At 40.9% G+C, this 15,369-nt stretch overlaps 1 protein-coding gene across 4 annotated transcripts in view; it reads right to left on the reverse strand.

Annotated features, from left to right (window-relative positions):
* Positions 1–15,369, reverse strand: part of TENT4A (terminal nucleotidyltransferase 4A) — a 148,466-nt gene that overhangs the window by 80,443 nt on the left and 52,654 nt on the right. For all 4 annotated transcript variants that reach the window (XM_084620256.1, XM_084620257.1, XM_084620255.1 and 1 more), the window contains exons 7-10: positions 13,629–13,842; positions 10,315–10,441; positions 2,005–2,105; positions 1,252–1,421 (exon numbers count right to left, since the gene is read on the reverse strand). In XM_084620256.1, coding sequence (XP_084476382.1) covers positions 1,252–1,421; positions 2,005–2,105; positions 10,315–10,441; positions 13,629–13,842 — 612 coding nt within the window. The remainder of the gene's footprint in view (positions 1–1,251; positions 1,422–2,004; positions 2,106–10,314; positions 10,442–13,628; positions 13,843–15,369) is intronic.

Below are 15,369 nucleotides of genomic sequence, written 5' to 3' on the forward strand. Positions count from 1 at the left end.
TGCCTTAATTTCCTTGATCTGTGTTAATCTGGACAGGATACAGAAACTACTTTAGTCTCCTAACAACATATGAAGATCAAGTATCTGCTGATATGTAGATCAGTTGCCTTTTATACAGTTGGTGACAAGGTGATGTACCTCAAGGCAGAAGGATGGTGCTGCCCTTTGTGGCTCTTACCATCTCAGAATGCCTTCTAGAATTTCTGTTTGGCAATGGTGACAAGAAGTGTGGGTTTGTCTGCTAGGTGTTAATTTCTTTTGCAACTTGGGAGTCTCACTAAATTCCAAATTTGTTTTAGCAGCTTTTAGGGGTAGTCAGAATAGGTGCTCTTCATTTGCTTCTGGCCAGGAGGTTGAATCATCTCTCTAGCTACAGATCTACAATGGTTCATGGTTTTGACACTTCAAGACTAGATTACTGCAATGTGTTCTATTTAAGCACTACATCTTTAATCCATTCAAAATCTGTACCTCGCCCAGAATGCTGCAGTGGGCTTGAGCGAAGCATCTCACTATGAGCATATTACAATATTGCTTTATAAGCTATACTGTCCACCTGTGGGTTTTGGTGTGGAGTTTATAGGCACTGTTATTGACCTAAAGAGTCATAAAAGGATGAGGGGCTATCTAATGACAAACCATCTCTTTTCATGTCATACTGTTGCAGTTAAGTTCAGCAGCTGCACAAAATCTCCATATGAGAAGGTGCAGATAGCATGGCTATATTCATGAGGGCCCCTTGGCTTTGGAATTTACACCCCACCCCTTGGTCCAAAAATAGTAAGTTTATTCACTTTCATGGCATGCTGTGAGGCTCATCTCCTCATGTGGGGTTTTATGAGGAAGATATTGCTTGATGGGCAACATCAGGAAGTGGTACTTTCCCCACACTTTTTTGCTTTACAGTTTACTGATGGATTTGGGGTTTTATATCTGCTGACGTTTTAAAGAAAACTGCAAAGAGTGCCTAGAGCTTCAGATAGTCTGTTTAATTCTTAGTTACAAAAGGGGGGAAAACAGCTTATTACTGACTACTAGTTTATGTTTTAGTAAGTTTGATGAAGTCACAAGAACACAAATGAATATCAACTTCTTATGGCAGGTTAGAATGATATATTGAAACTTTACTTTAAAAAAAATAAAGTAGTGCACTAAGTGCTGCCATTTTAGCTAATAGACCACTGTAGCTTTGTAGAGGAACTTTCTGGTAATTTAATCTATTAAGGAAGAAAAAAAACCCAAACAACTTACAATATCACTGCCAGAGAGTGATGATACAGAAGAGGCAGACGAACCAGAGGACAACTGTTGGGTACTAGTTAATGACAAAGCCAAGTGTTGGTTGAAGGGTGATTCAGAGCCTCTGTTCTGTTGTTCTGCACTGCACGGCGTTATGTGCTCTCTTACTTTCATTCTATTGTCTGTTGATAAAAACAGGATCATCATTTAGAAGCACATGAAACCCCATCACCTTGTAGTTTAGAAAAAAGTATCTCGCAAAGTTTCATTAACTAGCTAATGTTAAAAGTTTTCAACAGTAAGAGTCTCAGGCTACGTCTACGATGCCCTGTTGTTTGGACTACATGGGAGTGAATAACTGTGCGCACAAAAGTGCTATGGTAACTTCCATATGAAGACACTAAGGGAATGAACTAAAAGGTTCCTAGTTCACATTACCACAGTCACCTTTAACAAAGGCTACAATAATGAGAACTGGAAACCTTTTAATTCATGCCTGCAGCATCCACACAGGGGAGTTTCAGTGCAGCACTGTGGTGCGCATGGCTATTCAAACCCCCATAGTCCAAATATACATAGCCACATACACAAGCTCTCCATCTTGAAATAAAATTCTGCAGTAAGGTCTCATGCACCTGAATTTCGTGAATAGCTCAGTACAGAAAACATATTTACAATTGGATCAGTCTAAGAAAGTTCTTGTTCTGTGTTTCTTGGAAAGTATTTTAGTAATTTGAAGCTTCTGAGATCAACTCCTGTACTTACCAATATCAGGTGACAGACTACTTTTGCCTCCCCATGTCTTTTTAATCCATGCTCTGTAATCAATCACTTCCTGTGTCACTTTGATGATTCTACCTAATGTACTAGAAACAAAGTTATACTTGTAGACCAAAAAAAAAAAAAATTAGTGTGGAAACAAAGAGGTTAGATATTCAAAAACTCTATTCTACATGTACAACTACTCAAGTGAACTAGATTGATTTAAGATTTAAAGAAATAACCAAGGCACTATCTTAACTTCTATGACTTAGTTTGCTTACTATTCAGTTTAAGCACTGGAAATGCAGACTTGCTATTAAGTGAAATTTGTTGCACTTTCTACCTTTACTAGTGTTAGTGACACTGTAGTTGAAATGGACTCTGTCAGAAGCACAAGTTTCAACCAAACTTGTCCGTAGTAACACCTTTAATAATTAAAATAATTGTACTAGATAATAAGAGCACCTCAGAGGTTACAAGCATTCCCTAGGGAAACTACATAATCATGGCTTCCTTTTATCCTTCATGGACTCTCAATTAGACTATAAGGAATTCATGGAATAGAAACCTCAAAGTTAATACACATCTTGGTCTCAGACTGGTTTTGACACTGAAAGACCCTCAATCTTTTGCTGTAGATTTAAAAAATGGGGGAATTAAAGGATATTCAATCCCTACAAAAAATGCACAATGTGCAGCATACAGTTGCTTGGAGACATCAGGAATAGAGGAAAAAATGGTACAAGTGATGTGGGATTGCCTGGCTACTGAACTCCAAGAAGCAGAATTATATTTCTGGCAACTATACTATTTACATTTATTAGAACGAATCTTAAATCTTTGAGATTCAGACTGCAGAGATAACACGTACAAGCTTCTTTGATGACCACGGGGATACACCAGGACCAGGACTACTTAAAGACTGAGCCCAAGGAGGGCTAGAGAGACACCACCAGAGGAGTACTGAGACCCTGGTGGACTGTATATCCCCAAAGAGGCCTGTTCTGGTTCACATGAAGACAGTGAGAGACACTCTTTTGGAGGGCTGAGTCCCTGAAAAAAACCACCTGAAAACTACTGAAAGGGGTCACCAGACCTGAAAGAATGCAGATACACTCAACCAGACGGGGCGCTCAGGAGAGGTGAGTGCCGACCCTGTTACATTTGGTACCAGCAGTGGGATTCTTCGGACCAACCCCTGATTAACAAGGGGCATGATCATGGAGTAGGTGATCCTCTTGTTGGTGCAGACCAACAGACTACAGATAGCTGCGATGCAACAGCAGCAAGAACAGCAGCAGTGCACCCAGACCCTGCTGATGCATCTGATCGAGCATCTGCAGAGGCAAAAGGAGGCCAAGTTTGCAACACAACAGCAGTGGTGTAAGATCCACTCCAAGAAGCAGGAATGGAAAGAGAGACTTCAGCCACGTCACATCTGGTAACTTAGTGGGTTTAGCAGGCATGAGGCCTGAAGCCCAGCCACTGAGATGTTAGGGTGTGGACAGTTGGGGAATTTAAGAAGGGCTTGCCCTGGCAGGAACTGCAAAGTTTAACTGCTTTTGTGGAGAGTTGGGCCACATAAAAAGATTTTGCCCTTTAAAGAGCTGGGCTCAATGCAAGGGGAAAGGCAAGAACCCCAGTGACAGACCAGACGAAAAGGGGATGCTGGGTGCAAATCCCTATGAGTTAGCAGTAGGTGCTCCAGAACTGACAGGGGAACCAGGCAAGGGTGACTCTGGGCAGCAGGACAGTAGGGCTATTGCAAGGGCCCCAAGAAATACACACCCCATGGCCAAAGCAAGGGAAAAGGCAGTGTGTTTTGCCTGCAGGATAGCAGGGCATTTAAAGAGATATTGCCCTCTTAGAGAAAGGAGGGGCAACAAGGGAAAAGAAGGATATCCAAGGTTGAGGCAAGACTGAGACAGTCAAAAGAGAGACTGGGTGGGTTTCTCAGCCCTCATGCAGGAGAGGCCAAGATGGCAGCCTAGGACCAGAAGGGTTTGGAACCAACTAAGTAAGGAGGCAGAGGAGCTGAGAACCAGAGGAAGAATGGCAAAAGGGGTTCAGACGGAGCCTCAAGTACAGGATAACATAGGGACCCAGACAGATTCTCAGGAACAACAGGATACAGTTGGGACCCCAACGGATTGTCAAGGTCACCAGTTATGGTGGGAACCCAAGCTGGACCTCACAGTGAACAGTTTAGCATAGGGTCTCAGACAGGGTCGCCCCAAGGGAAAAAGGTAGAGCAGGCCAGTTCTACGAATTCCCTCCTAGGTGTTGACGAGCTAACCAAATGGCTGGAGTCAACAGGGAGTGAAATAGAGGATCTTAAGTGCCAAAGGGAGCAGCTGGCCATGGATCTCCAGTTCGCTAAGGAGGAGGAAAAGCACCTGCTCCACTTGGTATACGACCTCGAGACAGCTCGGCACACAGGGATGGACAAGCTGTGGCGTGCAGAGACCCCGAAGTCCAGGAGGCAAAGGTGAACTGAAAGGATTCTTAAATGCTCTCAGGTAAGAGAGACCTGGGAGAGTAGACCCTGACTAAAGGGGGCAAAAGGACACACAAAAACACTCTCTAGATAGAGAGGTCAGGAAGAGAGAAGACCCTGATAAAGTGGGGCAAGAGACTAGTACAACTGCCACCCAAATCCTCCTGGGGAGGGGAGGGGTGAGATGGAGTAGACTAGACCAAAGGCTCCCTGCTGGAGGCCTCATGGTTCTGCCATACCCATCCCAGCAAAGGAGCAGTGGAGAAGTCCTCCAAGCAGCCTAGAGTGGTTGCAAGGAAGCAACCAATCAGAGGGGCTTCTGCAACAGCCAATCAGGGGCCAGGAGGGTCATATAAAAGGAGCAGCAGAACAGAGCAGCAGTTACTAGTTGCTGCTTGGAGCTGGAGAAGAAAGGACTGAGTGCCTGGCTGGAAGAGCAGCAGGACCACAGACAGCTAAATTGGGGCAAGGACTGGGGAAGTGAGAGGCTCCTACCTAGCTGCTAGGACTGAGCCAAAGACAATTTGCTGGCAGGGGTTGGGGGAGCAATGAAGGAGCTCCTGGCAAGCTGCTGGGACTAAGCAGGGACAGAGCATGGGGAGGGCCGCAGGAAGATAGTGTCTCTGGGGAGGAAGCCCTAGGGATATGGCCCCATACCACGACTGTGACTACTTAAAGACTGAGCCCAGGGAGGGCTAGAGAGACACCACCAGAGGGGTGCTGAGATAGGCCCTGGTGGACTGTATACCCTGGAAGAGGCCTGATCTGGTTCTCATGCAGACAGTGTGGGAGAGACTTGGCTGGAAAGCTGAGACGCTGCAGGGGGGAAGCCACTTGAGAACCACCGAAAGGGGTCGTCACAACTGAAAGAATGCAGACACACCCAACCAGAGGGGTGCTCACAAGAGGTGGACTCTGACCCTATTACAGTAAGACTTCTATAATAGGGGTCTGTGGGCCACAAGTTGAATTTCTAAAGGGGTCTGCACCATCATTTGAAATTTTGTAGTGGTCAGCAAATAAAAAAGGTTGAAAAACCACTGTACTATACAAGAGGCTTGTCCTCCCTACTTCACACCTGCCCTCTATCCTCATACCTTTTTGTGGTAGCTTTTTCTTTTAAGTTTAGAGAAAAGGGAGAAAAATACATCTGAGTAAACAATCTTACTAAGAAGATTCAGTTAGCAGCAGTCCACAGTCACTTAGCCCTCTAATTTAGAAGACTGAACAGTATTTTAGAAAAACAGACTCAAAGCATGATCTACAGCAGAACCCAAAGACAAATCTTTCCTCTAGCACTGACTCCATGTGTTGCACTGGGCAAGTCTATTCCTAAGGCTGTGTCGATGAAGTGAGCTGTAGCTCACGAAAGCTTATGCTCAAATAAATTTGTTAGTCTCTAAGGTGCCACAAGTACTCCTTTTCTTTTTCTGGATACAGATTAACATGGCTGCTACTCAGAAACCTTCAAAATTATGTTAACCTAATTTACATCAGCATACAGCCCATGCAGTTATAAAATTGTTGTGTGTGCAGACTTGGCTCCTTGTTTCTGTGATGCACGTCCTCACCAAGAGCTCTTGTATCAAGTGTATGGTCAGTGTGGGCATTGTGGGACTGCTCCTGAAAGCTAGTAACTGTCAATGTAAAAAACAGTGTATGCACTGATACCGCATAGATGTAGTTACATCAACTGTAACTCTATGCTGCTTGAGGAGGTGGTGTTACTAAAATGACAAAGGCATTTACATGGTGGGAGCCAAATTTAAAGTGAAGACATTTCCACAGCTAGGTCAATGCAAGGCATCTTATGTCAACCTAACCACGCAGTGTAGAGTAGGTCTTAGTTTCCTCATCATTAAAATAGGGATCAGGTCTACATCAGGTGATCCATTAGTGTTTTTAAAGTGATTAGATGGAGTGTTAAAGTACTACTTTTAAATTTTGAAACATTTACATCACGGTGTGGTCATTGAAAAATGGAACCGTTTGTTTCCTTAAGTGTTTATGAAGGAATAGAATATAGTTTTTAAAACCCTACTATTTATGCCTAGACCCTGGTGTGTCATTTCCAACATTGAAACAATTGATGGATTAGATGTCATTATTGAACAAGAGCTGTTCTTTAGTACCAATCTGTGGCAGCTCTGAAGATTTTTTCCAAAGGGAATAGAGCTTAGACTAGACCTTCAATACATCTCAAATAATGCTTCCAGAGAATTCAACATGTAAAGCTAAGCAAATAAAACAGATAGCAGCAAGTAACCTCAGAATGGATATAGGTTCGTGACAAATTAAGACAAGAGTAGGAAGTCCAATTTTCTATTGACCTAAATTTTCATGGTGGCCCAAAATAATGGGGGGAGGGTCAGACAATAGAGACAGATTCAAAAAGTAAACGCTGTATAACTATTAAAACACAAACAGTCATGTCCAAACAGAAAAAATAAATAGCCTTAAATCAAACTCAAATAAGTTCTCAAGCAGCATTGTCTTTCTTTGCCTACGTGTAAATTTTGATCATCGATGGAAATATTTATCAGTTTGTGTATGGCGAAATCGACAGTTATCCAGATTTAGATATAAATAAATCTAATCCTTCCAAGCTTAGATGTAATTAAACATTATGCTTGTATAACCCAAACTCTTAAACAACAAATAGCAGCCTATCTTGTAATGAATGGGGAAAGCCTAGGAACACCAGTGTTACTGGCATACAAATACAGGGGATGTTGGTTCTACTACCCATCAAGTTAACATAGAATAAACTGCAAGTTCTCACATCAGAGGAATGCTTTTGCAAGCCTCTATTACAATCTCCTCTCCTCAAATGGTCATCTTGAAGAATCTGTTCTCCTTCATAGCCTCTGTACTGAAGATCTTATTTCTCCCAAGACTGGTATATCCTCAGATGATGATTGCCCTTGGAGGGGGAGCAACTGAGTCTCAGCCATGCACAAAGGAATGTAATGTCCTTTTAACAAATGAGACCCTGAGGGCAGATATGACCACCAAAGATATTTCCTTATAGGTAACAAAGGAAACCATACCTAGTCATTTGAAAGGTAAAGTCAGTGTTTGAAAAACCAGGTTCACAGATCCTGTTCACGAAGACTTCTTTTAAAAAAGCAGAATACATGAAGATTCCTGCCTCCTGAAAAGATAGTGTTCCCACTGCTGGTAACTTTACTCAGGATGTTGAGACTAAGGTCTTTCTGGAATTTAAGAACTAGGATAGGCTACCTAATGTGTGCAATTTTGAGATCCACTCTCCTGGCATCAGACACTATCCAGACCTACTTGTATGTAGTAACAGAATTACTAACATTGGAGTGTCTATCAACCAAGGAATTACCTGAAGTATACTAAATTCACTCTTCTGCACTCAGTTCTACATGTAAGAATCATCCTGGGATATAAAACAAGACTGGACTCCACACTAGGTGACACAGAGACACTTTTCATACACAAGCTGTGGTAAAACCAACAAGTTGGCTAGGCATACCTTGTTTGGTATGTCAAAGCACAATAAATTGTTCGCTCCACCATGGCCCAGAGAAGAGAGGTGAAGGCATACCAAGATGTCCGACAATAAAAAACTTATTTATCTTATCCAAATATCTGAAGAGATCTAGTTGTCTGGTAGAGTCTGCCTAGCTTCAGAATCTGGTCCAACTTTTGAGTCTCACTCCCAAGTCTGCTCAGACATTAAGCTTCCCTTCTATATAAATGGTTGAACATTTGTCCTTCAATATCGAACATAGTAAGTAAGTTTAGTTCTCTGGTTGTTAATGTTGGCAAATTTTGCAAGCTTGCGTGTTAATCAAACTGGGACAATAATATGTGCAGGAGTATAGGGGACGGAGAGTGGCCTGAATTAAGAGAACTATTGAGATAGATTTGGAAAGGGAAAGAGATAGAGCATATACCATAAACAGGGGGGAAGATAAGGCAAGAGAGTGAGGAACACACTAAAAACAATGCAGGAAAAGCCATACTGATACTCTGTCCTAGGAAAGAAAACTGGATGAAGCCTTAAGGAATGGAAGTTAGGGATAGGGAAACTGAGCTACCCCCTTGTTTTTAACAGATGATCTTATGGACTTGAGGCTTTAGAGTTTGGTCCCAAAATCAAAGCCTTATAGGTCTTGTTTGAGTTTGGAGAGCCTTCATGTGCTTCCCAAATCCGAGACTTCTGCATTCAAAGAAGTTACCCCTTCCTCAGAAATGTCAGTTCTTTGTTTGAGAGGGATGGGTTGTGTGATTTGTTCTCTCCAGCTAGGAGTTGAAAGGACCAAGAAATACAAAATGATATCTAAAGCTTCCTTGTCTAGAGTGCCTCTATCATGTATGCCTAAATGCACTGGCAAAGTAAGAGATTATCGGCAAGAGCTTGTAGCACAAGCACAGAACGCAACTCCCTACATGACCACACAAAGGCCTAACAAACCTCAAGGACCCCTCAACTGCTCCATCCCTTGCTACCGAAGCAGAGGGAGCGAGAGATTGTTGGATGCAGAGTCTTTGATAGCTAGTTCCCAGAATTACCTCGAAATACAAAGGGGTTAACTTTGTATAGCTGTGTATGCACTACTCTTGTTACCTTCCCCTCCTTGACAGACTCTGCCTTAGTGATAAGGGGAAAGTCTAATCTGAGTACCAGCTGGGTCAGTCTAGCAGCAAGTGAGCAGGGAGGTCATGACTGCACATCAGATGACAGAAAAGAAAGCCTGGAGATCCACAGTCACCATGTTAAAAGCAAGAATTAGGCCACTTGCAGTAGGCCCAGAAATGTGAAAGACTGAATCCACTTTGTGGTAGAGAGCAGAGATGCTAAGACTTTCTGCTGACAGCAAAACAGTAGAGGCATTTTGCCACGTCTAGCCTTTCAGAGCATACCAACACTGCAATCAAAAAGCTTAACTACATGGGGAAATTTTCCACCATGATTCCACTTGTTATACAGGGGTAACTCCCCATATAGACACTTATTCCATAACTAGTGGTATAATTATATTCATAATTATGCCAACAAGTTTCCCCATATAGGTAAGCCTTAAGCAAGACTCTTCAGCAGAGCTGCCTCCAATCTGGCCTAAGGGATTTACTTCAACACATTAACACATACAAGGTCCATCTGGAGTTGCAAATGCAGAGAGCTTAGACGAATCATCAGCACTTTGCTGTAAAATGCTATATAGGTTACATGCATTATAAATATCAAAGCTTAAAAATGAGTACATGTAAACTTATGGCCATTTGAAAATTACGTATACAGCATGAATAGTGTTATCTTAGTGATTTATTAAAGCAATATTTAAAAACTGCGTAAACACTAGCCTGGCTTTGTTCAGGTGGTCTGTTTTAGCCATCACTCCTCATTCTTTGCATCTTATAGCTACACATGCACAAATATGCCACTGAACTTAAGAAAGCAGTGCACACTGTTGAGTAATATTTAAAATAGATTGCTTGAGGAAAAGAAGAAGATGTATCTAGAACAGAGACCAGCATACCTACTAGATTCCATCCATGCTGAGGAAAGGGAGATAAAGGAATAAAAGCCCCCACCTCCCACCAGATTTGTTAGGCAGTCTGCTACATTTCCCTAAACAGACACTTCAAGTCATGTGCACCAAAACATGCATTCTTACAACACAAAGTTTAGTATGAATAAATCTGTGCAAATTTCAATAGAATGGTAGTATACAACAAATAAATACCCCTTCTTATATTTGAGAAGATTTTAAAAAGTATTTTTAGATATTCCTATCTGATTACATAAACATATGCATATTTAAGAAGTGGACTATTACCTCTCAGAATCTCTATTTGGATATGATCTTGCAAGCGGAGATACTGCATGACTAAGAACAATGTAGGCATAATCAAAAACTTGTTTCACTTGCATGGCACCGTAAGAACTTCTGCCAACGTCATTTCCTGTAACAATGTGACAATTATCGATTAACACATTTTTAAACTAGTAACCAGAAAATCCTGTCAGCCTGAAAGCTCAGTACCAAAGAAGCTTCACCACGGATGGTATGAGTTGATTATCCGAAGGATCTCATGCTGAAAATTTGTTCTTGCACACCAAAGTGTGCTAACAAAAGTGCCAAACTGAATTAGGGCAGCCAGTCAGGTAACTGTCGTCTGGCACTTTACGAATGCCAGTTTTTAAGCGTGGCAACGTAAAAAAAACTCAATCCCAATAAAGAGGATTAGAATAAAATCTATAAAATAAATTTCAAGTAATCCCTGTTAAAAGTAGTTTCAATCTACCCTGCATTATTTGTATGGGGAAGGTATCTGAAATTTCTTAAAATAAGTTATATATTAATGTGAATAATCAAGCACACCAGAATACCCCCATGACTAATCTCTTCTCTTTTTGAATTAACAGTTTTAGTTACTTTGGAGTTCACTGCCTCTCCTGTTCTCACCTCATCTACACTAACCAGAAGACTCAATATGCTACAGAGATTGAAAAGCAAAACAAGGTTAGTAGTTGTCCATAAGTTAGATGGGGAACTGCCATCACCCGCCAACTGTCGTAGCAAGAAAACTCCAAACCAACACAACCTCAGTTATTTGTGACCCAAGAAAGGAATGATATGCACTGTAATTAGAACCTTACAAAAAGGCAGGAAAGCCTGTAAACTAGTGTTGCAACTTCAGAGAGTTTGTTACTAGAAATTGTTGTCTTCCAGATCATTGATAAACAGTGTTAAATAGTGTAGCGTCAAGAACTGATCCCTATGAAACCCTGACTAGAAATCCCCGACTTGACTATTCCTCATTTGCAGTTATATTTTATTTACTCACTTAATGTGCATGTTGATTTTGCATTCCAGTTTTTAAATAAAAAAGGTCATGAGGTACCAAGTCAATACTTTACAGATGTTTAAGTATATGACAACACTTTTACTTTATCAACAAAACTTGTAATCTTGTCAAAAAAGATCAAATTATTTTGACAGGACCTATATTCCATAAACCCATATTGAGTAGCATTTATTATATTAACCTCCTTTAATTCTTTATTAATAGAGTCCCATATCAGTCATTCCATTATTTTGCTCAGGACCAATATCAGGCTGACAGGCTTATAATTACCCATGTCATCCTGTTTACCATTTTTAGATATTGGCACAACTTTACTTTGTGTTCCAAGACTCATTAAAAGTCAACTTTAATGAACAAGAGACTCCTCTGACAGCTCTTTTAAAACTCTTGGATGCAACTCTTGGATGTGGAGCAGTTAGTTTTAAGATGTCTAACTTTTCTAGCTACTGTTTAACATTCTTCCAAGTTACTGTTCAAATAAAGTGTATCCTCAATATTGTCATACAAATATATCTCGCTTTTCCCCCAAATTGAATCATTCTGCCTTTTCTGCATTATTGACAATTCTACCATTTCCACTGAGTAACAGGACTGTTAAGATTCTTTTCAGTTCCTGATATTATCCTCAGCTCTGTTGGCAGATTTGTGTTCTTTTTGCTTCCCTTCTAACTTTCCTACAATTCGTAGCTACCAATTTATTTATTACTATCCATTTCCTTTTGCTTCAATTTGTTATATATGTTTAAATTTTTATAGCTGCATTCACTTCCCCTCCAACCCATGTTGGTTTTTAACTAGCATGGCCTTCTTTTGACAGACCTGCTAGGCATTTAGTGAAATACTCTAGAACAGTTGCTAATAAATCATTACTAATTGTACATTTAAATCCTCTCACCTGGTTTGGCTCAATCATTTACCGCTCTGTGAAACTGGCCCCTTTGTACATACATAACTGGTTTGGACTTTATTCTGTTTGCATAAAGAATGAATCATAGAATATAAGGGTTGGAAGGGACCTCAGGAGGTCATCTAGTCCAACCCCCTGCTCAAAGCAGGACCAATCCCCAACTAAATCATCCCAGCAGGGCTTTGTCAAGCCTGATCTTAAAAACCTCAAAGGAAGGAGATTCCACCACCTCCCTCGGTGATCCATTCCAGTGCTTCACCACCCTCCTAGTGAAAACGTTTTTCCTAATATCCAACCTAAACTTCCCGCACTGCAACTTGAGACCATTATTCCTTGTTCTGTCATCTGCTACCACTGAGAACAGTCGAGATCCATCCTCTTTGGAACCCCCTTTAGGTAGTTGAAAGCAGCTCTCAAATCCCCCCTCATTCTTCTCTTCTGCAGACTAAGTAATGTAGTGATGACATGTAATGAAGTCATGATCATTTGTACCTAAACTACCACTATTTAATTTTGTGATTAATTCCTATTTATCTGTCAAGCACGGTCTGATATAAAATTCCCCAACCCAAGTTGGATGCAAAATTTTCTGAGTTAGGAAACTGTCATCTTTAATATTTAGAAATTTCAACGATGTTTAGCACTGGCAGCACAAGATCTCCAGCAGGTGTCACTCAGATTGAAGTCCCCCATAATCTTTTTTTCCTACATATTACAGATAGGGGCTTAAGGAACCAGTCGTCATCTTCTCTAGTGTGATCTGGTGGTATGCAGCGTACTCCCAAAAAGACTATCTTGTGCTTTTTTTAGGACATTGATCCATAAACATTCAGTCATTTTCTGATTTGTCAGTGACTCAGAAACAGGTAAACTGAATAGACAAATACAATAACCAAACAGATGAAGCTACAATTCAGGTAAAATTCATACACAGGTAAATATTCTAAATTGTAAGCTCATTTCTTCACATATACCAACATAATTCTGAATGTTACATATCATATATAATTTTTTTCTTGTGTGCGCTTTTAGTCTAGCACTTTGTAAACTTAACAGAATACAAGGTATAGAAGCATAGAATCTCAGGGTTGGAAGGGAGCTCAGGAGGTTATCTAGTCCAACCCCCTGCTCAAAGCAGGACCAATCCCCAATTTTTGCCCCAGATCCCTAAATGACCCCCTCAAAGATTGAACTCACAACCCTGGGTTTAGCAGGCCAATACTCAAACCACTGAGCTATTCCCTCCCCCCATGGACATCTTAAAGCAACACAATGTAGTTCCTTCACATAACAAAGAACAACTTTGATCTTTTTATCATACTCTACATTTCTGATTTTAAAAAAAAGTATTTAAAAAAAGTTATGTAATCTTACCAGGGAGGAGAGGATCTTCTATGCACAACATGGATGGTCTATATCCATTGGTCATGGCTTTCATGATTTCTTCTTTGGCAATATAGGCACCTCCATTTTTTATTCTAATACCAGTTTTCAAGTAATTAAAATTTCTTCCATACAGTTCAAAAAATTCTACTAGAAGCATTCCAAGGTTTTCATCAGCTCTCCTGGCATCAATTCTTGGATGCAACTGTAAAGAAGAATGTCTGATACTTACTAAAAGAGTGAGGGTAGATGATAGGCATATACTAGCAAACTGACAAGCCATGTACTAATGGTGAGACATAAAACTGGTCCATTGCAGCCACTTCATTAAAAAGCTCAGAATGAACCTAAAAGTTGAAATTCTATTACCTTTCCCAACTAAATTTTCCTAAGCTTTCCTTAAACTTCGCTTCACTAATGTAACCAACAGTGGGCAGCACTTGAATACTATATGGAACCTATAGGTACTTAACCGAATCTTTCTGCTTAGTCTAGTTTTCTAGTCCAAAAGCAACAGAGAAGAATTGCCACTTAGATTTGATGCGTAGTTAATGAAGGAATATTGGTTAAAGTTTTCATAAGGATTCTGCAGTGGTGGCAGTTTTCAGAAGGTGGACAGAAAATAGAACTCCGTGTTTCCCCTGCAAATGCTTATGCATTCTAGAGCAGATACGCAAAGCTGGCCTCTCACCATCATCCCCATGTTTTACCACATGTACACACTTGAAGACACCTCACACAGCAGACAACTAGCCAATAACTAAACTTCAAAGCTACCCATAAAGAATGCCTATGCTGGAGCATATGCCTAGATCAGAGTGAGGCCCTGTTTTTAATCTGAGTTAACTGACTGCCAACTCACTGTAGTTAGTCTTTATAATAATCCAGAAACTCTGCAAACATTTACAAATGGGCCATATGGAAAAAGTATGTAATTAAAGACTATCATAGTGCATCCACACAAAGGGACTGAATTATGATTGTATTTCTCCATAGCTTTGTTCTAAGAAACTGCTTAAATCATTTTAGCTGAAATTTGCAATGAGCCAGTCTGAAGGAAACCCCTAGAATGGAAAAGTTTCAGCCCAATCAAAGCTATAAGCAACTGAAAACTAGGTCTTATAATGGAAAGTGTTTGGCAACCAGACTCACCTATAATATACTGAACACAAGTTTCACACATAAAATTTACCTTTTTAACAAGGTATCAAAATTCTGTGTGTGCTCCATAAACATACATCTTTGTATGTCAGAAGTAGCCTTTATCACAACAGGCATTTGGGTGAGAGAACAGCCAGGCCCAGCTGTCCTGGTTCCAATCCTACTCCCATTAGCACAGCAGGAGGTCTGCTGACAAGGGAAGCAAGAAAGCAAAGGATGCAGAGAAGATTCCAAAGGAATTCAGGGGCATGCAAGGACCCTCAGGGAAACCCCTCCATCCATCCTCGATCTGGTAACAGGGAGGAAGGAGTAACAAAGAGATCAGGGAGGAGTAGTCATGGAGAACTCAGTGAGGCTCTCTAACATTACCATAATTTGACTACAGTTTGTTTCCAGTGTTTCTAGCGAAATGACTACCATGTTGGGTGGCCTGCTGGCTTGCAGCCCAACCAGATAGGGGGTGGGGCAGACGACTGGCAGCCTCTGCCAGAAGAAGGGACAGTTCTAGGCAGCAGGTTTGACAAAAAGGACATGTAGAGAGGGCCATTATGCCACTCTCCACATTGATCAT

The sequence above is a fragment of the Lepidochelys olivacea genome, assembly GCF_965140295.1.
Source record: "Lepidochelys olivacea isolate rLepOli2 genome assembly, chromosome: 2".
NCBI lineage: Eukaryota > Metazoa > Chordata > Testudines > Cheloniidae > Lepidochelys > Lepidochelys olivacea.